The 26,610-nt window shown below is 38.3% G+C and overlaps 1 protein-coding gene across 1 annotated transcript; it reads right to left on the reverse strand.

Moving 5' to 3' along the window:
- Nucleotides 1-15: 15 nt before the first annotated feature.
- si:dkey-247m21.3 (5-hydroxytryptamine receptor 4) lies at nt 16-22,570 on the reverse strand. The gene is made up of 8 exons (XM_027028496.2): nt 22,445-22,570; nt 18,826-18,916; nt 18,506-18,649; nt 16,327-16,527; nt 14,913-15,066; nt 13,927-14,489; nt 736-816; nt 16-119 (listed from the first exon to the last, which is right to left on the reverse strand). The coding sequence occupies exons 2-8, from the start codon at nt 18,852-18,854 to the stop codon at nt 26-28; spliced, it is 1,266 nt and encodes a 421-aa protein (XP_026884297.2). The 5' UTR covers nt 18,855-18,916; nt 22,445-22,570; the 3' UTR covers nt 16-25.
- Between the last annotated feature and the right edge of the window lie 4,040 nt (nt 22,571-26,610).

The following is a 26,610-nucleotide window of genomic DNA, read 5'->3' on the forward strand; positions in this document are numbered from 1 at the left end:
CATCTGTAGGTATGGATTCTCATTGCTATAAAACACCAGCAGAGTCTTGTGATTCCTGTTCACTAGAAAGGATTCGTTTGCCATTGTCATTGTAGCTTTGGTCTGGAAGAAGTGACAATCTGAAGAAATAATACTACCATTAGTGCTAGTACAAGAAACACAAACAGTGTGATTTCCAAACTGGAAATGGCAAGACAGTAATTATAGACAGGGAAAACATAACAGACATCAGGGTCAGATTATAATGGATCACAAAAAACACTCAAAAATAACGAGATGTAAAAGAACAATTTCTTTCTACATTTGCTGTGAATAAACCATGCAATCAGAAAATGCTGTATTGAGTACCTTCAAGTTCTAATAGCCTTGCCACAATGAGGGCATTAAGATGTTGCAGTTTCAAGTAAAAGAGAGAAGCTAACATCCTGTGATACTAATATTAACTTTGGACACCGATTTAGCAAGAAAGCGCTTGTAAAATAAAATAAATGAACTGACATATATAACAAATACATTCACAGAAAACAATGTTAACAAAACATCCTTGTATCGCTCCTTGTATCTTGTGTAGAATACAGACATGCGTATGACGAGGGTACCTTTCATGAACCTGCCCCTTACTACTGCCACTGATACTGTATTTTACTGAGAGTCTTCACAAAATACCTCCAAAACCATCACAAACATCAAGAAAATGAATTTAGCCACAGCATGGACAAAATCATTGTGTTGTACCTATGATGGTGTGCCTGTCCACTGAAGCTGTGTCTCAGGAGCTCCTGCAGAGCTGGGGAGGGGACCTCAATACATGTGCTCCTGAGCAGCAGTATATAAAATACAACAGACAATACCAGTTATTTATGTAGATGAGTAAGACATTATCCCCATGCCTGAGCTAATTCACAACAGAGTTTAGAGGGGGGTTGGGGAGTTGATATGGAAGTAAAAAATAAAATTTGGCAAGAGAGATGCTTACCAGGCACTATATCAGTATGACTATATGATCTGATTATGTGTTCTACTCTATTATATATTTTTTTCTTGATCCTAAACCATTAAACTTTGTTTATCTTTGTACAGGAAAAAGAGAGTTCACAGTATTGCACAGGGCCAACAATGTTTTTAGTTTATTTTTTTGCTATTACATTAAATGGCGCACTCAACCCCCATCTTTAGTCTGATCTTCTGTCAAAGGGAAATACTGCTATTACAGTAATCCTCTAAAGAGCATAGAAGAAGAACCTGCTACAACAAAGGCTTATGTCGAATTAATGTTTTAAATAAAGATAAACATTAGCAATAGTATAGAGTTTCTTTACTCCACCTGAAAGTGATCTCTGCTCTGCTGCTTTTAATCCATTATGACCTTTTCCCCTTCACCATCAGAGGTTAACTCCATGGACTCCATGGACTTCAAGTTATAGTATTGTAACAGCTTTATTGTGGACTTAAATTTCATACTTCAGTCTGGAAGTTTAGCCTGGATGAATTACTGAAGGAACCTGATACTAAAAACATCATCAATCATTGTGCAGCAGAATGTGGGACAGAAACTCTAAAAGTATCACTTCATGTGTAATTTCTCAGCATTCACTGCAGAATGTCAGTATGCCTTTGACACACACTGTACACCATCGGCGAGCCAACCCTGGCATCATCCTATCTCATAATAGCTTTAGCAAATTATACTGTATCATTTTGTGACCCACCTTGGCATACTTTGAAATAATATCTTATACTGTAGGTGAAAGAATTGGTCTAATTCATGAAAAGGGGGTCTTCCCCATCCAGAATTCTGTTAATTTTATTAAAGCACAACACAGTACCACTGTAGCCAGGTTACATCCAGAGGGAATGTTTAATAGGTTGGAGCAAGAGGGCTATGAAGTTGTTGAGTTATGTGAATTTGTGAATTTGAGGGCTTGACTCAGGCTTGGTAGGGTATGACTGTGGAATTTTCAGCCTGTCTGTGATAGCTTCACAACCTCAAATTCATAATCACATTTGCATTTCTCATGCTTGCTTTCTCATCCTCTCATTTCCCCATACCAACTGTGTTCATCACTGTTGTTTCCCTAAAACTGTTCCTGTGGCAAAAGTCCAGAACAAGATTGTGCATGACAGTGAAAACTGGATAGTAAGCACACATTCTATACAAGCTACCATAGCACCAGCATGAGCAGCATAGTCAACATCCAAAAGGTCTCTCAAATTACTGGATTTAAAGATCAAAGAGGAGCAGACCGCTGTAGATATTCTATAATGCAAAGTTTAAAAAAAAAACATGTTCAAGCCTTTCTGTTTTCCTCTAATAGTACAAAAATAGTTAAAAATAGTAAAAACATCTAAAGGCTTACACTGAAATTCAGCCATGAACAGGTAAAAAAAATCAGTTCCAAAAATTCCGAGATAACATTGTTTAGTGCTTCAACTGTTAAACAGAAATGAAAGGCTTTTGAGATATCCTCAGATCAACAAGCATTTCTAGAAGGCATGAAGCTGTTCTCATGAACCATTACTATATAAAGACTTCATGCGATAAGATCAGTAATCCAGTTCAGCTTTCTTCTCTCTTTTATGAGGTCCATTAAAGTCATAATGTCAAGTAATACTCCCCATATGTCCAAACTGGTTCTCACGGCTCGTGTGTTTTGAGATGTATTTACCAAAAGACAGACTCATCCCTCCATCAGTCTTCTTGTCTTTGCCTTATAGGAACAGTGTTTCAGCAAGAGGTCTCACTGTCCAAATCACATTTCTGACTTCAGTTATAAGCACTGAACAAAGGAATTATCCACAGACAATCAAGAGCCAATGAACAGCACAAGAGTACTTCATAAAAACCTATAGTTATAACAATAAGTTAAACTGGAGCTGTACTGTTTACAAGGCAACGTGCACTGTGTTCAGCACTGAAATGACTGATCTCCTCCTTGGTCGCCCCTCCCATCCCTACCCATGCACAAATGAGATAGGAATCCCCTGGGCATGTGAAGCATACACTAAAGACTTACTTGAATGGCCAGTGGGGTCTGTCCACATTAGCGTAATCTGTGTACTTTACTAATACTACATTCTCTTGTAATGGCATCTTCACAATCATTGTCAGTTTCATGAAATATTGCACTTTCATTCCATGATTATTGAATTTTGGCCAGCAAATCGGAAAGAAATATAATATGCAGATTCACACAGGCACACTATCTGAGGCTAAAATCTAAAGTCCTCTGTAGTGCATGTTCTATAGTAAAATCAAGACTAAACTGAAATACCTGTGGCAGTGCTATATTCATAGTTATTTTAGTAAGGAAACAGACTGAATTTCACCCAGGAATTCTCTAAAAAGGCCACAAGCTCATTAGACCAGGGGGAAAAAGGCAGGAGTTCCCAATGTATAAATGTATTTTTTTTAAACAAACAATTTAATAAAATGCAGTTTTTATTTGTGGAATAAAAATGTCAGCTGTCTATAGAAGTAAGATAAAAACAATTCACAGCAGAAAGAGAATTAATATCAAAAAGGTGCTGAGCCTTACTCTGGGGAAGTAAACTTTCTGGGGCTCCTTTAATACTACAATCACACAATGTACACAAAATAAACCTCAGTCATTTCCGAGGAGGGAAATTATCACCACAGTAACAGTAAAGATGCCACTCAGAAATGAGCCTCTCCCACACAAAACACTCAGCACCTGAAAACAACAAAACACAATAGGCAAAACCCCCCACAAAATATAAACCAATCTTCCCAGAGCACTTAAGACGACATAGAGGAGTTGGAGGAGGACTGACCCAATCGTCCAGTTGTTTTAGCAGAGACTGCCTCAGAGTTTGCGATTCATGCAAAGCACGCTGAAGAAATTAGGCAAGAAGAGACCAAAATTAAACAATAACAGAAAAAAGCCAAACCAAACAGGTCAAATTGAAACAGCAAAACAAATCAAACCAGAGGTAGCAAAAGGAACAGCAAAACAAGGATCAAAGGGAAAAGCAAAATGGAAATCAAAAACAGAAAAACAGAAAGAAAAGACAAAGAACAAAACAAGGAAGGCAAAAATGAGAAGCAAAATGGAAGACAAGGCATAACCAAGAAGCAAAGAAGGTGAAAGCAGCAACCTAGTACAGGCAGGATGCCACAACTCCTTCCCCTGCTGCTCACACAACCCTGGATAACACCAGCCACCACTGCTTAGCGTACTGCTGCAGTAATGAGTCTGCCAAGAACTAACGGTGTTAATGGTGACTATAGTGTCTGATGCTCTCCCTGTAAGGAACCCGCTGCCTTGACGATGACACTAGGCTCTGATACTCTCACCACTGGGAACCCGCTGCCTTGACAGTGACTATGACACCCAGGGCTCTCAACACTCCACGTTCTTGATGCAGCAAGCCAGGAAACCCCTCAAGTGAAAATAGTCAGTGCTTTTTCAACTTAATTAATAAGATAATCAGGCAACAAACCAACCACACCTAAAGCCAAATAGGCTACTCAGGGGAAAGTTATCCCTTGACTTGTCAGACTGTGCTGTTTATTGGTTCTAAAATTAAGAGAAGACTGCTTTGTCATAAAATACAAAGGGTGATGCAGAAAAACTTGTCTTGCATTTGTTAAGCAGCATTAGTGTAAATCTCTATTTAGTGGGCTCACAAGAAAACAATAACTTCCCTACAAATATGCTGTCAAAGTTAATCAAAAAAGAGTAACATATTACTTCTCTCAAACCACAGTAGCATTCCTTTACTTAGTAGTTGCTTTAAAAAGTCATCACAATACTCATTACTTTATACATATATTGCTTTTAGTGTTTTACTAATGGAGAACTAGCCAATCATAGTAAAGGTTAGCCACAGGTTTTGTGCGTTGTTTTATTTATTTTTGAAACATTGCGCTTGAGACAAGAGTAAGGTTATCATTGAGGAGTAGCTCCTGTCATCCAGTCTTTCTCAGGCATGTGGTGAAATACTTCAGTTTACATTGGTTAAATTACTTCAAATATATAATATAATATTTTCAAAAAATATATTTTCATCAAACACTGAATCGCCCATTTATTAGGGACATCTGACCTTTCATGATTGTAGCTCCCCTGTAAGGAAAATTAGACACATGCCCTGGAGTGCAGCAGAAAATCAGGTAAGAAAGTTTTCCGTGGAGCAGTTTTAGTGTGAATCCATATTAAAATGGGAAAATCGAGTGATCTGAGTGACTTCAAACAAGGCATGGTCATCGGTGCAAGATTAGCAAGGACCAGTATTTCAAAAACCGCCAACTTTGTGGTGTTTTCTCATGCAGCGGTGTTGAGTCTATGCCACAATTGGTGTGATCAAGGACAAATATTCAGTGAAAGAGGATCCTGTAGATGTAAACAGCTTGTTTATGAAAGAGGTCAGAGGAGGCTGTTAAGAATCGCTCTGATGAACCGGTGGTGCACACTCAAGCAAACTGTAGTTGAATACAACATTGGTGCTCCAACTAATGTGTCTGAACACACAAGTCATCGTTCCTTAGCACAGATGGTCTATAACGTCAGACAACCAGTTCAAGTGCCATTGCTGTCTAAGGGAAACAGGGAAGACTCTAGGGAAGACTCCAGTGGGCAAACAGGGAAGACTAAGGGAAGACTCCAGTGGGCAAAAGAGCACAAAAATTGGATCACTGAGCAGTGGAAAAAACATTGCCTGGTCAGATGAATCCAGATTTCTTTTGCACCATGCATGTGAGTAATGGTGTGGGGATTTTTTGATTGGCACACCTTTGGTTGTCTGATACCTGGGAATGGATATTTGGACAGTAGGGCTTACCTAAGCACTGTGGCTGACCAACCTAAACACTACATTGCACCTTATGGCAGAAGGTCACTTTCAACAGGACAATGCTAAATGCCACAATCATTTACTGGTTCCAGGAACATCACAATGGGTTTCCTTGCTTCTCTGGCCTTCACAGTCCCCAGATCTTAATCCTATAGAGCATCTCTGGGATGAGGCTGTTCAGAGCATGTCAGTACCTCTGTCTTATTTGCAGCAATTATGAGAAGCTATCCTGTCCACTTGGGCCAATTTCCTGCAGAACCATTTCAACACCTAGTGTAATCTATGCCACAAAGAATTGCTATGGTTCTAAAGGCCAAATGAGGTCCATCACTACTAGTTGGGTGTTTCTAATAAAGTGGCCATTCAGTACATATTTCTATTAAGATTTGTTATAGTAAGAAAAATATTGCAGAATTAATTACTCACAATAGTGAATACAATAAAGTGCACAGTTAGATCATGAACTAAACAGGACATTAAAATTAAAATGCCTTTATCTGTCAAATGTTTGAAATGGTCAATTTAAATTGGCAATTACTCAAAACACTAGTAACCCATAATGGCTTCAGATAAAGCACCTGAATGCACCACTAAATCCATGTGCTGCAGTACTGCACGGCTTCACATCCATTAGCCTTACCACAGGCACCAACACCAACAGAGACACGAAACATCTGCTGGCATCAGTACAACCTTATGCTTTTAAAGCCATTAAGGTTAAGAGCCACAATTAGTCCCCCAGATCCATGTATGTCTGTATATCATTGACAAAAATGACATTTTGCTGTCACCATAAGTCCATTTTGTGTCAAAGAAAATGTGGTTTATCTTTAAACAGGGCTGCTGTTCCTCATTTATACCTTTTTTGGAAACAGCATAATTCTTGGTATTAATTGAATGTTTTAATATTGCCGTACAATTTTGTATCATTCTCTGACTATGCCACCATTTGGTGCAATGCCATACTCAAAATCAAAGAGTGTGTATATGTATATACACACTCACCACCTCCTTCATTAGAAACAATGGATTAACTTTGAGAGAGCAGCTCATTGGTAGCCATGCCAAATTGTGTTAGCCATCAGTGGTCTTTTTCTGAACACAGAACTACTAATGGCTGAATAATTTGGTGTCTGACAACTATCAATCTAGAAGTAACATATGTACTTTACTGTGCCTGATAGCCTTACATCAATGCAACACCCAATACCATTCCACATACATGACAGCATCACTCCTGTGTTGAGAATGGTCGACCACCAAATAGTTAGTCAGAAAAGGTTTCGTGTTCAGAAACTGGCCATAGATGAATGGGGTAGAAAGTGGCTGACAAACTGTGCATGGTTAAGAGATTGGCCACAATGCGTAACCGTGCAGTCATAAAATGCACCTTTAAAAAAATAACCCTAATAAAGTGTCTGGTGAATGGAGAAGTATAGTAGTTGTTTCTAATGAAGTGGATGGTTAGCGTATACTTTAACAGCTTCAACTGGGCACTCATGCCACAGGAACATAATTACCATTACTGCTGACACTGATCACAATGCTCTCCTCTGGCCTTCATGCTGGCAGCAGTGGTGCTCTGAATTATATGTGGTGGGTGGAAAAACATGACCCAGGGCTCCCTGTAAACAGCTAACCAACCTACTCTACAATGCAAAGAGAGGACCAGTCAACCCAACTGGTCAAATCATTTGCACAGCATGCACTGTATTTCCAAACAGGGGATACAAAGTGATATGGCATTAATAATAATAATAATGATAAGCCACAAAATGCACATTTTTAACTGTGCAAAAATATTTTAGTATCTTGAACCTGACAACAGGCTGAGGGTGTCTAGAGCAGAGGGTGGGCCAATGAATGCGGGTGGTCAAAAACACGCTGGGCCTTAAGAAGTAGTACAGATATATCAAACACAAACAAAGCTTTATGAATCTCATTTCTATATACAGTTCAAATCAAACCAAATAATTTGATCATTTAAAAACATCCCAGACATCTGTAATAAATAGATCTAATCCCTATGGATTATCACGTAACCCTATAATCCATGCACCTTTTGAACAGAAAATAACCCATTTTCAATTCTGGCAATATTGTAATTCTAGTAGAAATAAAACAGCTAAAAGACATAATGGCCTTTTTTGGAATTGTAGCTCCGTTTTACCAAAATGTTCTAGTAATCATCTATGACAAATGCTTTTACATTAGACCCATATACATTGAGACTCCATCAGGCTAAACGCTGTGATACTGGTGTTGAAATGTATATAAAGTTTGACATTTATTTTCTGTGAAACACAAATTATTGAGCTCTCTGAATGGAAAACCAGAAAGGCATAAAAACTCATTTAAAAAATTTATAATTATATGCATAATTATATTATACATTAAAACAAGTAGACTTTATCTGACCCTCAGAGAGAATGAGTGATGAGCTCTTCAAATAATATGCAAATAAGAGGTTTGTCAATTGCATTTCCAATTCAGCTGGGCAAACTAACCACAACCTCAGCACACTCACACACTTATGTCATGTGCCATGTTGGACAGCATGGAGGCAGCTAGATCTGTGATTGTCCAAAAGGGTTTGCACAGTGGAATTCCACAGACACGTAGAGCATAAAACTTTTATATTTTTGGTGCTGTTTTTATGTACTCAGTACTGCCCATTTTAATAAATTGTACAGACAAGCTAAAAACAAAAATGACTGAGACTGAGACAGATAAATAGGATGAGTCAAGCTTACTTCCTTCCACTCTAAATTAGTGGTATTTGCCAAAACATGCTAACCACGAACAATTGACTGGTAAATTAGGCCTTTACTTGAAGGCCTATTATTACTGTTATAAGTATAATTTATTTGACATGGCATTAGCCTGGAAAGGCAGAATTTATTGCTCCAAAGATTAAACCTATTCGAGTTCTGACCAGAAATAGAAATGTAAGTTTGTCAGTGGAATTAAAGAGGATACCCTTTTTCAAATACTTACTTCGGATATCTCCGTTTATCTACAGGTTTCATGAGAGTGGACTAAAAAGAGTGGACAATATCTTGCAATTGATTGCAATGTTTGTCTTTTCCCTTTCATTAGCAAAAGTACTCAAATTTTGTACTTGAATCTAAATCTGGTCATGGATTTTATAATAACTGGCAGCTAATCAAACAGTTAATATAAGTGATTGCTCTCTGTGTTACATTTGGCTCAGAGGTAAAGGGAGGGCAAACAACTGCACCTGGATCTCCCAGGTTCTGATATCTCTGAAATAAAAGTATAGAAACATGCAAAATGCTAGCTACAGATGCTTAGAACTATAAGCATATAAAATATGATGCTCTCACTAGCTCAGGGTACTGACAGTGGACGATTTTACCCAGATTAGCACAATGTAGATGAGAACAGATACTCATTCTAATGTTTATTTTCAAACCAAGGCTATTAAATTTAATCCATTATCTAGTATTCCAGATTATGTGAGGGAGATGGCATGGCGTCACTTTCACACACGCGAACACACTCGCCCACCCACCCACCAACCACCCAGCACCCTTGCAAAATAAAGCATTAATGTGAGAAAGCAATACTGCCTTTCAAATTACCATGTCTATTTGCACTGCTTACATGACTTTGTTGTCTGTTCATTACTTTTTGCCTGACAAGAAGATTAAGAATTGTTTTACAATAGCAAAGCAAAATTCTAATTAAAGAGGTTCCAGGATAATTTCCCAAAGAGATTAAATTGTTATTCAGTTTAATGATTGTAAAAAAGACAATTCACAACCCTATTACCTCACTTACATTTATGCGTAAATATATACTGAATTTAAGTTTAGATTCTTTGCATCTGATAAAGACAGAAGAATTAACTGTGTAATTTGGCCTATAATTTATCAGTGCATTAACACAAGAAAGAATGAACAATTTCTACAGATCTAAACCTAACAACTTTCATATTGCTAAACCATTTCTAAATAGCAAAGTAAAGAAAATAAAAATTACAGTTTGCAATATTAAAGTTTCCACCCTGAGATTTGCTTTTATGACCTTGATTTGGAAGTTCTTGATTATAAGATTAAGATATATTCAGTATATGTTTTAGAGTTGCTTGTGATGTAGTGAACACATAAAAAACCTTTTATGGAGATAACATAAAGTCAGCAAAGCTCAGTGGATGTCCTACAGAATATTACACAAGAAATAACTCAGATATGCATGACCCCACCATTCCAAGAGATATCATCACTTCACACAAAACACAGGCCTCTGTGCTTTAAACAATTTACAGAGGCAGACTTCTTTGTGTGCTTGTAGTTACAACAGTGTTCCAAATGAAATACTCCAACTGCATGGTTAGCAATGGTCCTCACCATAACCTTTTATCGCATTGCACAATACTATGAATTTAAATTTTCATCTAAATGTTAAAATGTTCTCTGCAGGTTCCTGTCTTTTTCCTTTTGGTAGCATAGCTGACATTGGCTGGAGCCAGTACCAGCACAAGCCTGTATGTAATGCAGGTTACTAAAATATTGCTGAGGCTGGGATGAGTCCTAGCTGTATTAACTGCACCAACCAGCAGTGAAGGCTTGTAAAAGTGTATTGTAAAATTGAAAGGACACAATGGCTGTGTGCTTCTATTAACACACTCTTACATCTAACATTGTCAGACTGCTGAGGAATGTATTTACAGCCTGTCATAAATGAGCTGGAGTAATAATAACAATAGAGGAATCAATGTGTAGTGTCTACCTTTTCCTTGATAATGCAAATTCCCACTGATCTAATCAACTCATTGTGTATCAGGGTAACATTGGTTGTATTTATATTAAGGTAACATAGCTAGTATATAAATAGATTTAGGCTATATATAAAAAGAAAGATCATAGTCATATCCTGTTCACCGACTACTATGGGTGAATGAAAGGTTCAAGACTGTGCAGCTGCCAAGCGAAAGTACAGTGTGATCAAGATAACCCTCAGGTGGTTGAACCATTAACCAGACAACACCTAACAGGACATCTTTATAGTCAGCAATAACAACAATATCCCTAATCTAAAATACCATCGTAAAACACTTTAGCACTTTATCGTGTCCTGTTTGAGCTGCTATACATGAACATGAGGCACAGCTACCTGCCCTACGTGAGTCATGCGATTCTGTTTATCTAGGCTAGAGACTAAAACCATGAATATGTGACACTGCACACTAAATGCAATGAGATGCAGTATGTGGATTTGTCTTTCATCAGCAAACCCCCTGTCTGTACAATTTGGCTTTCCTTAGCTACCATGCTGTTTTTAAGGCAGAGCTTAATAATTTGTTAACCTGGCTAACATTTTGCCAGAAGAAAAGCCCTGGCAAACTCAAGTACAACAGTTTTTGGCCCCAGTTCTTCATTACTCATTCTTGACATAAATAAAGTGCACAGCCTTCCACTTAGGCCAACAAAACAAGAACACTGGTTTTAGCTGACTTTCCAAGCTCTGTATTCAAGCTGTAAGTACTGCTTGCAGATGTAAATCTTTACATGAACATCTTCCTGACCATGGGGCACCTCTTTCACTGGTTACATTAATGTAGCACTGTACTCAGAAACCTGCTTCATAAACCATATATATAAATATACACACACACACACACACAAGGACAGTGTTCATAAAGCTACATGGGATCTATGTAATTCATGACATCTAACATATACTCACAAACATTTATGAAGGTTGATTTCAACAAGTGGCACCTGTCATAAAGGCTTTTCTTGTTAAATTGACATAACACATATGTCAGGACATTGTTGACATATGGTTACATAATGACATTTTCCCGGTTCTAAAGACAGCAGGTTATGACAACTGACTATGCAGCTCAGTGTATTTCTGTGATGTCAGAGTGATATAATTCTAATGATGGCCCTTCAGGATGCTCTGCTGTATCTCCTGTACTGGGTATCCGACAGGGATAAGACCCACATAAACTTTATAACCTGAATATATAGTAAAGGCTTTAATATTGATAGCCATGAAACTACAATGATTATGATTAGAATGGATAGAATTGCATATATTTTCCCTGGATGCTAAGTAAACTGAGTTTTATTCTGTTGTTTAACAATTTCTGAATACCTATGATAATGTCATGATTTTTTTTTTACAGATCGTGTTAGATGGTTGTCAAAAGAGGAAGCAGACATGTCATGAAGATTTACGTGTACATAAAGGTTTTTTCTTGTAAGCATTGTTGTTTGTTGTTGTTCTGTTCTGCAACACTGAAGTGGTTAAAAGGAAGGTTTGCTGTGCTCAGTTCTTTGATGCTATTCTTGCTATACCAGCACTGCTTCAGCCTGTGTGGTATGAGATCAAGTGCACAGTATGCTTTGGTCACCACTTAAAGCAGCATGTATATTAGAACACTTTGGTATAAACCCGGAAGCCACCAACATGTGGGAATGAAGAAAAAGACTTTTGCATCAACAAATCTGCCTTAGAAGATGTTATATTGTTAATTACAAAACTGCATAAAGTACAAGAAGGCTACTGCAAGAGTTATTGTGCCCTTACTTTTAATTATAATCTGGCCTATTTTTCATTCAAAACAGATTTTATCAGAAAGTAAATGGTAATTGCTAACTCTGGTGATTGGACTTCTGTCCTTATTGATCTTCAAAGATCTACTATGTCTAGAGTCAAATACTCATCATGGATACATAAAGCCACCAATGGTTATAGGCCATGTTCTACCACAATGGAAAAGACAATGAATTAATGCAGCTCCTCTGTCAACCATCAGACATATTAACTGCCTTCCATGCAGCTTCTATTCTAGTTTCAGTAATGAAATTCATTACAAAAAAGAAAACCCAAAAAAACTTCACAAGTCTGCTTTGGGTCTTGTATAATTATATACCCACAGGCACATGGTGTTTCTGATAATATTTGTTTTTGCACCTCCTTAATTATTGTCTTTAAAGACTTGTACTGTACCCAAAAAAATACAATGATGCAGCAAACTGACAAGTAAAAGTCTTAACAAAAACAATTAAAACAAAGAAGACCTAATAATAATAAAATATAGCCAAATACCCACCAACAATAATTACATAACAATAAACCATAAAGACCCACCCACTATTTTGGCACATACAGCTACTCTGCTTAAAGCCAGCCTCAAACAATGGTGGGCAGCACAACTGCAGTGGTACATCTAATCAAGGCAGTACAAAACAAATCAAGATAAATTTGTTTAGACAGGGAAGTTTAGGTAAAATTTGTTTGGATAGGAAAATTCAAGTAAAATAACTCAAATCAAATTCAAGATAAATAGGCAGTGAACCTCTTAATGATGTCATATGATGTCATACAGGTTAAATCCACTCTAGATCTTTCTAGTAATCCTTTTTAATTTAAAAGGAATGCAATACATTTAAAGCAGAAAGAAAGAACAACCAAACTGTGAATTCTATTTTCGGTACACCACTACTTTAAGGCAACTTTGTAATTCCCAAACCCGCAGAGGCCAATTACATCAACTTTCCTCTGCAAAAACACTTATCTGTGACCAGTGTGTCTGATATGACAAATCTGCATTTATCCACATGCCTTAAGAGAAATGTTACTGCTACTTGAAAAGTATTTTTAACTAGTTCTCATGCCCAAATCTTTGACCATTTGTTTACACCCAGACCAAAGGCACTGAAGGACATTCATTCCATCTACAGTGCCAGTGGCAGAGCTGTAGTGAGTTTGAATAAAAATGAAATCTGACCACAATGAACATGATCAGTTTTTGAAAACCCATAACTTGAAATATGTGCACTCCCACACACACGCTCAAGAACTCTGGGACAAATACAGTGTTAAGAATACAATACTTCAAATAACATTTGACCTAGTGACCGATAAAAAGGCATTCTTGATACACAAGTGCGCATTCAGGAAAACAGCCCATGTATACAGTCTACATAATGGATGCAGGAGTGTGTCTACATTGGACACCCTAAAGGTGACCGTACTAACTCTTAAAGATAAGGCTTTTATAGGGAACATCTAGTGTGTGTTGGGGGTGGGGGTGGGGGGAGGAGTAGTGTTGGGAGTTTTGACTTACTGTACCTGAGCGCTATAGAGGTGCCGTTGACAGAAGCTGAATAAGGTCTGGTCAAGCTAAAGCTTCCCTGCCGGGTATAACGCTCATCCCCGCAGCACAGGATCATGAGGAAGGCTCTGCGAAAAGCCCGGTTCAGAAAGGCGTAGAGGAACGGGTTTAGGCCCGAGTTGATGTAACCTAGCCAGAGCCATGTAGTCCACACCTGCCAGGGCACACTGTACTTGATAAAGGGGTCCACTACATTGGTGACAAAGAACGGTGCCCAGCACAGACAGAAGCAGCCCATAATCACCGCCAGCGTCTTGGCTGCCTTGGTCTCGATCTTCATGCGGCTGGAGCCCTGCTGGTCATGGCCATAGTAGGGAGCCGGGGTGGAGCCAGCACGCCGCAGGGTCCCAATCTGACGGGCATGTGCCATGGCGGTCACATAGATGCGCTGGTAAGCAAGAACCATCAGGCCCAGGGGCACATAAAAGGCCACAGCTGAACAGATGAGGGCGTAGGGCCTGTTCACCAGGAACACGCACGATGTCTTGTTTGTAGCATGGCTCAGCTTCCTCTCCTCAATCTGGAACAAAAAGGTATTACAAGATCTTACAAAAATATATGAAATAAACAAAAGAATTAAAGAGTCATTTTAATAGAATGATTAGGACTATGACAGTGAAATCCAGATATATTGGTAGTCCAATGCCATTGCTGTAGGTCTCATGGAAAACAGGAACCATATGATCTTTCCCTCAGTGACTCCAGTCAACTCCATTGTAGTGGATCCCTGATAACCAACAGCATATGTGCAAACTTAGACTAGTGCTCATCTTAGCCCAGCAGAAGCCTTCTGGTCTTCTGCAACAGGTTAACTAAAAACATCAGTCGTCATGGAAATATTTTATGGTGAATTGTACTTCAGGCTCAATGTCCCTGCCACATAGTCTATTAACTAACAACTCCAAAAGCAAAGGTCACACACTGGAATCTGCCTTTAACTCACAATGTCCTCAATGCCGATGGCATTCCAGTTTTGCATGATGGGAAGGAAGGAGATGAAAGAGGGGATAACCCAGCATCCCCCCAGCATCAGAGACACTCTTACAGGTGTCATCTTGTTCCTGTACACCAGTGGTTGGCAGCAAATTGCATAGTACCTGCCAAAGACAAGTAAGTACGGTGAATGATAACTGAATGTCTTATAAGTGAGTCATGGTATATTGAGCTGGTAGTCATTCTTAACCAACACATCCCTAGTGCTGACCACACACTGTGACCTCTGTTTTCATACTGCTCTTACCCTGAAAATTCAAGCTTATGAATCACATCACTCCAGAATTTAAGTTTTTTTTAGGGCTACAAGGCTGAAACATGAGTCATGACTCAGCAGGGAGGAGAAAGTGATGAATGGCACCATGGAATGAATACAGTTGAGAAATATATATATATGTGTTTTTGTGTGTGTGTGTGTGTGTGTGTGTGTGTGTGTGTGTGTGTGTGTGTGTGTGTGTGTGTGTGTGTGTGTGTGTGTGAGCGAGTGTGTTTAAGAGAGAGGGACAATACAGAAAGAGTGAGAAAATACGTGTTGCTGCCATATGGGCAAGGAGCACTACAAGAGGCACAGCTGCTCCCCCTAAAGCCACGGGACGTAGCATTACCCTAATGTCCATGCAGAATCCTGCAAATGAGACATTCTTAGTCTGCCAAACCAGTTCTGCAAGTGAAGATATACAAAATTGTTCCAGTGTCTTGTTGATATGGCTTATGTTACATTATTTTTGGATGTTGTGCATGTTGTATATGGCAGTGGATTAAAGAAAGCTGATGACAGACAAATCAGAGTTTCAGTACCCTGAGCCCTGGCAAGGTTTCTGAATGTGGCGCAGCAGGGAAGATGAGAAAAACGAATAATAGCACATTGTAATTCAGCGATGCAAAATTATAGTGCTTACACCAACAGAAAATCAGTCCCCCAATGACGTGGTGCACACCAGCACATTCAGAAGAGTACTTGAACCAGTTTCATAAAATTGGACTTGAAATCTAAGGTGAATACATTTAATAAAAAAAATCACTGCCAACAATGTGAAAATCACATATGACTGATTAAAAAACACAAACATAGAATCCACAGACCATCATGTGAGTTATCAACGTTGATTTTCAATTTTGTGTTTTTACAGAGGGCTCTCCACCACTCTAATAATGAGAATACAGTAATACCAACACTGTCCAGCCCAGCTAACAAGGCAACTGATTCAACATTTATAAACTTTCATGTAATTCATTCCAGAATGATTATTCTAAGTGGACGCTAAATTGAATCAAGCCTTGATAAATAATGCATGTGTGCTAATCAGATGGCTGCATGAGACACTGTACACGTGAGGTCGGGAGGCTGCGGTGTGCACCCATACCTGTCCAGAGCGATGCAGCACAGGTGTAGTATTGAGGCAGTGGTGAGCAGCACGTCCAGCGATGTGCGCACCAGACACAATGTTTCTCCGTAGCTCCACTGGCCTGTGGTGAGCTCTATGGCTGCAAACGGCATGACTAGAAGGGCGACGAGGAGGTCTGCGAATGCCAATGAAACGATGAAGTAGTTGGTCTTCTTCTTCCTAGCATTTAGCACAAAAAGAAGACATAATTTAACATGAGTACACCCCTGGGCGATATCACTTAAATGTCAAATGAATCAAAATTGGATAATTTTACAGTATTTGCATAGTTGAACAGTCAGGTATTTGTTCTTATATAAAGTCCCCACAATATGAAATCAATACAACAAAAGTCAGAACACCTTTCATTACTGAGATTTGAATCATTTGTTTTTTCAATACTTTGTATGGCCATCTTTATTTTTGAGGACAGACTCTGTCCTCTTCAGCATGGAGGACACCAGGGTTACACACATTTCTGGAGAGATGTTCTGCCATTCTGCAGAAAACCTTTTTTCCAGCTGCTCATTGATGGAGGGGTTGTGTTGCTCTGCCTTTCATTTTAAAATACCCCAAAGGTGTTCTATTAAATTAAATTGAGGTGGCATACAAGTGATGTCTTTCACTTTCTTTCTTCTTTAGAAATTCTTGGATGATTCTGGCACTGTGCTTTGGATTATTATCATGCTGGAATATTCCTCCTCTGCTGAGCTTCTGGTAACTGGGAGTAATCTGTCAACTAGTATTCTGGTATATCCACAGGCATTCATGGTACCATCTATAAATGTTATCTCCCCAACACCTTTTGCACTCATGCAGCCCCATATCATCACACTCCCCCCCTCCATGCCTCACTGTCAGGACTGCGCGTTCACTGCGGTAGTCCTGGCCAAGTTTACAGCAATCATGCTAGACCCCATCTGAGCCGAACAAATTTATCTCGGTCTCATCTAACCAAAGAATGTGCTACCAATATTCATCAGGCTTCTTACCATGTTCATGTTTCATGCAAAGTTTAATCTTAGAATCTTTTGCCAAAGAGCAAATAAGAGGTTTTTTTTCTTGGATGTCATCCATAGAGTTTGGCTTTATGCAATGTCCTATGCACTGTCTGATCAGTCACAGAAACTCTGAATATCACTGATAGCCCCTATGCTAAGCACTTGCCCCTCTGTTTATCAGTGCAAGTAACGCAGTTTGTGGCATTATTTTATGACAGTCTCTACAGTTTCAGTTTGTAGTACTATGGCTTGTCCTATACCGCCACATTACTGTGTTTCAACTGATTTTTAATTGGTAACAGATCTTCTTGTATCCCTTTCTATCTATGAACTTTCACAATGAGATTTTTCAACACCTCTGCCAATTCTTTCCCATGTGGAGCCATGATGCAGACATGCATATAGACATAGAACATAGGTCCAAAATGGAGAAGGCCCTGCTCTTCATAGGTCATTTAATAACCATGTTTATGCAGTTAGGCTAATTGGAAACCACTGGTGTACTCAAATTTGCTGAATGATCACAGGTTTTCTAACTTGTGTGTTAGTCGCATGAATATTTCCTTTTGTTGCATTAAATTTCTTTGGGGCCTGTATATTCGACAAAGTCGAAAATACTCTCTTTGTCAACAAATAATGCAATTATTAACAGGTGATACAGTTTTGAATCATTTCACTTTTAAGTGATATTGCACAGGGGTGTATTCACTTCTGTTGTATAATGTGTAACACATTCACAAATCTTTCATAAGTGATCCACAATTCAGTCTTGGTATAGTTTTACTGAAGTCTTTACTCTGTCTTTCCAATGTGTTATTTTATTTTGAATGATACCCGTTAATTGAAACCCACTGTTTGATCTTCTTTATTTTAAGGATGCCCTTATGAGAGAAAAAAAAAAGATATACAAAGATATACAAAGATGCACTACATGTAGTGATTATATGCCGTGATAATTTCTACAGTATGACTACAGTATGACAGTTCTACTCAAATCATTAGCATCACTACATTTTTGAAGAGAAACAAAATATACATTAATAAGTATATTTTAAAAACTTGTTTATTTCATTATTTCCTGCACCCTGCACAACTAGAAATGATAAATCGATGTCTTTTTGTTTAAGGAACACCTCTCCTAAAGGAAAACCTCTTACCTCAACTGTTTGTCTCTACACAGGGCCACCATCACTAGAAGGTTGCCAAGGACGGTCATAATGATAATGGACGTCAGGAAGCAGGTCAGAAAAATCATTTCCAGGGGGTTAAAAATGTGCTCAGTCACCGCGTCATCAACCGAACTAGAAGCGAATAAGAGAAGTGACTGCACAGAGCATTTACCCATGTCACTGTGGTAGCCATTCAAACATGGGAATGTGCCTTTACAACTGGAAGTTTAAACAAGAGTTGCATCACTGGGGAATGATAAAAATAGCTTCTACCATCTATCATTTGAAATGTGCCATGTGCAACTTACTCTTCTGCTGGGTCTGATGTTGTGGCCATCACTGGTCATCTGCATGGAGACGGTCAGATGGGATTCCTCCACGCCAGACACAGTGGCGCTTCTGCATAGAGACAGAAAGCAAGCTCAGTTTCTCACATCTCAAATTCAATCATATTCTTACAGCCTGAGCCCAAAGTGAGAGCACCAAGACCAAATCATGTCATGTCTTAAAAAAGAAATAGTTCAAGAAAGAAAGAAAGAAAGAAAGAAAGAAAGAAAGAGCAAGCCACAGTCCAAAAGTGAGCATCCTTTGGCCCTGACTGTCATAGTCATGGAGGTCTTTATATCATCAGCAAAGGAAAATTATGTGTTTTGAAAATAAGCTTCTTTAAGCAGTCATATAAATTAATGATTAAAATAATGCAGCCTTCTTTTAGAAACGCATCTCCTAACATATATGAAATCAGTAGACTAAAGTCTTGCCTGTATAAATATAACCCATACTGAAGTGTTCCTGACCCTTCCCAGTCTCAAAGCTAACGAGAATAAGACCAACCTCTTTATATTTTATTTTAAAAACAAAAATAAAAAATGAAACACTGATCCACATGCCCTTGTTTTAAAAAGAAACAAAAAAGATGTAATATATTCATATGTTGAAAACTTTTAACAGGTGCTGGATGGAAAATCCGAGATTAAACATATGTCCTTGCACAATTCTTGCACGATTTGTTCTTGCACAATTTGTCCACACAGGACAATCTTCCTATGCACAGATGGTTTTCATCTTTTAGGTCTCCTATTTAAAAACCATTCATACACCTAACATTTTTCTGGAGCTGCAGGATGGCAACTCATTCAGAAACTCCAAGCAAAGAGGAAGAACAGTTCATTATCATACCACTAATCCCCAGGCCTCAGTGGTTGGTGGAGAGAGTCCTGCAGGAGCGGACTGAGGTCAGTGCAACATGTGTGCCCAGCTGGCAAAGCCAAGTGGCCACTGGAGAAAAGTCTGCTGCTTACTCCCTATCATCCCTGCGTCCTTCTGCTTTTGCATCAGCCCACAGATTACATCAATGTACGGAAGCCCTTTTGCGCGATTTGCCATTTCAGACCCACGTATCCTTACGGGATTACAAATAACCACAACAATCCAGACCTTTGAAGCTTTTCAAACAAGGCCATTGAAGAGGTATACACAAATCTGCAATTAGCAAGACAATAAGGGGCCTTTGATATAGCACTCGTTCCCAACACTAAGTCTTATTGGATTTGAGGGTATCCTATTCATGTCCACACATTGTTCAGGCGTGGTTAACATGCTAAAGTTTAAGCAGATAGATCTGTCCTACATGAAAAGAATGGCAAGCCTACTGGAACCAGATCTATTGTCCTAGGAACTGGACCTGGAGACAGGCCACCAATTCTCCACACATACACAGTGACCTTTTCTTTCTTGCATGTGGCAATACTCAAATGTGCATACTCAAACCACCCAAAGCCAGGCATTTATATCAACTTTTATTTCTATATCTTAAAAACAAATGCAGATAGATAAATAGTTTATTGGAAAGTGTACAGACAAATACTCAAATAATATCCCCTCTGTAAGAAATGAACCTGGACAGAAAAGATGGACTTCTAGAAATTATAGCAATGCATAATCTGTCACAGTCTCATATTAAATAAATGTGCAATAAACAAACCAATTAAAATATTTCATATTAGCTGCAGATATGTATTACTAATAAATTACTCAAATGGCAGGCTACAGGTTAGTATATATCAACGTATTCCACAAAAAATAATTATACAGTACTCCAACTACTAAAAACAACAACAACAATAATAATTAGTAATAGTAATGACACACACATAGCAAAAGGCTATGTTGTGTGTTCATCATCATGTCCTGTGCTCATTTGCACCTAAGAGAGAGAGACATTAGGGTGCATGCACATGTACAACTCCACTTGCTGATGTTCTGCCAAACTGCCCCTTGAGGAAGTATCTCAGCATGGTTTTCATAAACAACATTCTTGCATGATTTGTTTAAGAAACTGATTAAAAGTATCAAGACAAGTTCCCTTAACTCTGCAGAAAAGCAGAAACATTTATGAAAATAAAAATACTTTAGCTGCCCATTTTCTTTATCAATTCAATATGGATGAACAACACGAACATTTTCTGTTACAGTCGCCTATATATAGAACAACCACAACAAATTAATGTGATGCAACAACATGAGAAAAAAAGCACAGTGACAAATGTTCTGATAATCAATTTCAACACCTTCCCACACTTACTTTTTTAAATAGTGCTCCATCAAAGAAACTGAATGTTTTGAAGTGCATTTACATGTAAAGGAAAAAAATTGAACTGTCCAAAAAAGGCACTAATGAAACATGAAACATTAGCAGGATAACTTCTTTAAACAAGTTCATTCCAGCTTTTTCTTGTCAAATGTGGAGTCTCTACAGGTATCCATTAGCAACAGGGCAAGAAAAAAAATAACTGCCAGAAAGAAATGGAGATATTAGAAATAACTTTTGGTGCAGAAACACAGATTTCAGAGCTGTGTTTACTGTAGAAGCACCTGAAGGGTACACAGGAAATAGACCATCCTGTATACACACATGAACAAAACATCGTATGCACAGTGCAAAGCTCCTCATTCTCCTAATTACTACAACACACTACAATTCCATTGGTCCAGGAAGCCACTCTGGAAACACTGGTGTTTCGTCGATCCACAGCAGATGTCAAGTATGGAGGAGAAAAGGACTGTCATGCTCTCCTAAACGACATGTATAACAATAAAAGTTTTAATTCATGTTTTTGAATGTAAACACAAATAATGAGTATTTACTAGCTAATCACCGAATAAACTAATGTAGAAAACAATGGACATATAAATTACTCAGAAACTTGATTAACTGTCACTAACTAGGAATTGGAAGGCAGTCAGGAATTTAAGAACACCAGTGGCAAACGTGAAGCACTACAGAAACAGCTGTAACGTTCAACTGTAACATGTGTGTTAAAGCTGTGGTCTGGGTATGTTTCCATTTTCTTCCTTTCAAAAACACTATTTTATTATAATACATTATATATTTAAAAAAGAAACCTAATATTCCACAAAAATTCCAACAATGTTTCCTTTTCAAAGACATATGAGACAATATGAGACTTATGAGACTTTACTGGCATCAACAGAAAGGGAACCTCATCTCGCAAAATCTTACTTCAGGACACAAGTTACCTAAGGTGCATTCACCAGTCCTGTTCCTTTATTTGCCCATCAGGCCATGTAATCGTACCAAATCAAGAACCAGAATTGAATACATGGCGGTGATTGCGTCAGATTCACTCGCACACTTTTACTTGTGGCATCCGCTGATAACTTTAATAGTAAATAAGCTTTAAACCGTAAATTAATACAAGGGGAAAGTTGGGGGGGGGGGGGGGTGTTAGAATGAGAGCCATTTTCCGATTAAACTGCAGTAACGGTGAGAAATCTCAGTAGGTTAAATGAAAAATATATATATATATTGTAAAACTGATGTTATTTTGTTTCGGTCATAACACGTTTGGTATGTACAGTACATCACCATCCTGATAAGCTTTGTACAATATAAAACTTACTCACCAAGGGGTCTAAGTGTCTCAGTAATGTTCATCCATGAACACTGCATCGTGATCAAGCACCAGTTGTTTCTTCTATACGCTTGTCATATTCCATTTTCGGCGGGGAGCGTTATGTGATGCGCGCCGTTCGAACAGTTCCGTCAGATGAAGGTAAGGTGCGCGGAGTTTTGGTTTGCCTGTTTAACCTTTGTAATGATTGTTTCATTCTGGAACAATAGCGCCACCTAATGTTTGATGAAAACCCCTCCGGTCATTTCGAAAGGACATTATGAGTGGATGGCATGTTTAATGCGACATGCATAAATCTGTTTTCCTTTTAATGCAGTTTTCGTCCCAGAGGGAAAAATTGTTTTCTCTTCAAAGAAAAAAAATCCGTGTGTATTTTTTAAATGTGTAGTAAGCCTATTAGTAGGGTTTTGTGCATTTTTCTGCACCACACATTATTTGTTAGATTAGTCCCTTGTACCTTATCCACCACCAAAGTCTTTTATTCTTGTTGTGAAGGCTCAAAGTGCAATCTGCCAGGGCAAACAAAAATGTGGGCTACTCTAAGAGACAGGACCCATTTGTTTTGCTCTTATCTTCTCTGGTTCGTATTCCTTCTAAAATTTAAGCTGATGTGAACCATTATTAACAGTTCCCTTAGAACTGGGGTTTTCAAAGAGGTGCTGTAGTAAATTTTCTCCTTATAAAGTAGTGTTTTCCACCCTGGTCCATGGGGACGCCTACATTATCCACATTTATCCTATATCCCCTGTCCCAACATTCCTGAACCAGCGATCAAAATCACTGAATCCTTGTGCAATTGGGCTCGGAGCTGTAATAGAGCAAAAATGTGGACCACATGGGGTCCCTGGGGACCAGGCTGAAAAAGGCTGTTAAAAATCAAATCTAGGTTATTATAGAATATGATTAGCAAGATTACAATTCGAGCAAGATTTCTTTTTGATTGTTTTTCTTTTTTGTATTAAAATATCATCTCATTATGCTTAGACTGAGATCTTTGTTATTTTAGCAGTGGTGAATGAATGAAAGAAATTGCAGAGGACGTATGTTTTGACTGACTGACTGAACTGGAAGAAAGCTGTTGAAGTTCCTTTACCTCTTTTTAAAGTTTATACTATTAGGTATCTTAGATAATATAATATAATATAATATAATATAATATAATATAATATAATATAATATAATATAATATAATATAATATAATATAATATATCAGAAATTCCAAACAACAGTGAACTGTGAGTCCAATAGACTCTATGCTGGTTATTTGTCACTGGGAGGCAATCATTTATATTTAATGAATTAATATCCTTTAACACATGAATATGCCACTTGGTCTATTTTAGAGTTTAAAGTATATTTCATAATACACATAATATGCAAACAAACATGGTATTATGAAATTAATCAGTAATTATTGTGAAATAATTGCTCCAGCTATTTTATCTTCATCTCTTTAAACAGGTTAGGGGAATCATAACAAATTATTGCCTGTGATTAGTTTTTAGATTTCTTATAGATTGATGTACGAGAAAATGTTGTCAGGGCTAATGGAAATGGTAAACTCTATGCAAGAGTGTGGAAAGTTATCATAGCTAGCATGACCGTTCTGTCTTACCACATATCACCACTAGGTGAGGCAGTCATACAAAACATTTCCTCAGGTATGAATGATGGAAACAACAATCCATTCTGATGACATATTGGTCATATCCTCCTGCTTTAACAAACTGAATCTCTTCAAAACTTCATACCTGAGGCAGTTATACAAAACATTTCCCTGGGGTATGAAGGTTTGAAGAGATTCAGTTTGATAAAGCAGGAGGATATGGCCAATATGTCATCAGAATGGCTTGTTGTTTTTCCTTATAGCAAGATATAAAAATACCGCAATACATGTAATATCACTTTATTATTACTTTGCTGTTTTTTAACATTGTTTACAGTATGTTCCGCCATTAAAGAAATTCCAGAGCCAGCTCACATCATGTTATCAGATTGTCTTATATTGCACACTCTGTTGTTTGTGCAGATGAACAGATCTGCTGCTTGTGACTTTTGTCATACTTCATTAGATGTTTTTTTATTATTACACCACACATTCTAATATAATTACTATTTTTGGATACCTGGGACCTTGCTGTAGACACTGGGCATGCATTGCTAGTAATGATAACAGTTGTAACTAAATATAATTTGGGGGATATGGTGATTTTGTTTGCCAGATGGAAGTATGGCCATAGGCAGCAAATAAGCCTGAATACTTCAGCAATGAGACTCCAGTCACCTTTCATCAGTGACTGAACAACAGCGGGTCATGTAGGTTGCTCCCTAAATATAAGAAACCTGTTTGGGAGATTTAGGGCTTCTTATAGCTCTGTTGATTCTTTGTTTGTTTGTTTAATTGTTTTGTTGTGTTTTGTCTGTCCCTTAAGAGCCTTACTCAAAACATATATCTTCCTTTGTTATGTCAAATCAAATGGCTCTTGGACATTACTGCCATTGTTATCTGGTTTCCATGACCTAATTCTTGTTTGCATAACAGCTTATGTAGGCCATTGATTTTACTGCCACTGATTGAACTACTCTTGCTTGTTCAATAAGCTGTGATGCGGGGGTGGGGTGGAGCGCGAAAATAATAACAATTAACAAAATGTTTTCTTTTTTTTCCCTGGATAAGTGTTATTAAAATAAAGATAAGCTATCAGAAACCATTAAGTCATCTCTCACCAGTAAGGGTGAGAATGTGCTGTGACATACAAGATCATTTGTTTGTCTTATCAATATGGAAACTGTTGTGATCAATCAGCAAAGAACTGAAGACAAAGTGATGCCAGAACAATCTTGTTGGAAGTGTTGTGATTAATCAAGGCAAGTAGGTGATCACAGATGAATATTTAATACATCTGCTTATGAATATTAATATACACCAGAGAATGAATTGTCAAGTTGATGGAGGATTTTTGGTCAGCAGCAGACAAGAAGTTCATGCATTCACTCCTTTACACATGGCTTACACACAATAAGGCACTCTGTGACCAATCTGTAGAAATAATAGTGGAGTGGATATCCAGTATGTTGTTATTTTTCTGACTAGGGCTGATACCATATATCAAATAAAAATATGGCATTGGGATTATATTTGCCACACTTTGTTTTATTAATTAAGACATGACATGGTGTTTTTGTGAATGTCTGATTCACCAGAATACTCACAAAAATATCATCAAGAACATCTGAAGATGGTCAGCATGATCAAGTGGCACCCAAAGGAAATTTCCATGACTTGCTAGAGTGCTCATTTTGTTGAGTGGGTTCTTTCTGTAATCTCTTGTGACACCTTGCAGAACCAGCTTTGCGATAGTGATGAACAAACAGGATTGCCTGTTGGAGAGCCAGTCTTTCTAAAACAGGCCTCTAGACTCCAATTCCAAAAAGTAAAAAGAAGGAAATTAATGCTTGATGAGTCAAGAATAGGCAGGTGGAGCAGGCCTTGGGTGAGCTGGTTTATCAGGAAGGGTTTATTTTCTAACCTCTCAATCCTGTGCTCTCTCGCATTACTCAGGCTCAGAGTATTATTATTGATTCATTCTGTAGTGTGCTTAATGTGTGTTCTCCCACATGCTGCTCACCCGTGCAAGGATGAAACAGATCACGTGGTCTTCTGTGAGGGAGAGGGAGAGCAGAAGAATCTCACTCAGACCCAGCTTCGGGCCATCAGGTTGAAGCCTTTATTCCATCATTTGGTTTCCGTCAACAGGCTACAGTGAGATGAGGATCTGGAAACTGGTGTGGGGGGGTTGCTGTTAAATATTCATTATTTGTGCCCAGGGGCCACTTTCCCTCCTCACCCTTTTCCTCTGTGTGAATAATGCATGGATCAGCATGTATACCAACTCCTGGGCTATGATCGGAAACTCACTGCTCTGTGATTTGGGTTTTAACAGGGTGACAGTGGCCATGACTGCAGTATCACTCTCCACTCTCCACTACCTGCGAGTCACACTGCTGCTCTTCACTGCTATAAATCTTAACATGCGTAGCGGAGGGGCCAAGGAGACAGAGTTTAGATGGGGCAGGAGCATGTTAAGGGTGCTGGTTTAAAGCTCCCTGGCTGCCAGGTAGGAGGGAGGAACCCTGGATAAGTGGGGTAGTGAGTG

This window comes from Electrophorus electricus, chromosome 6, assembly GCF_013358815.1.
Source record: "Electrophorus electricus isolate fEleEle1 chromosome 6, fEleEle1.pri, whole genome shotgun sequence".
Classification (NCBI taxonomy): domain Eukaryota; kingdom Metazoa; phylum Chordata; class Actinopteri; order Gymnotiformes; family Gymnotidae; genus Electrophorus; species Electrophorus electricus.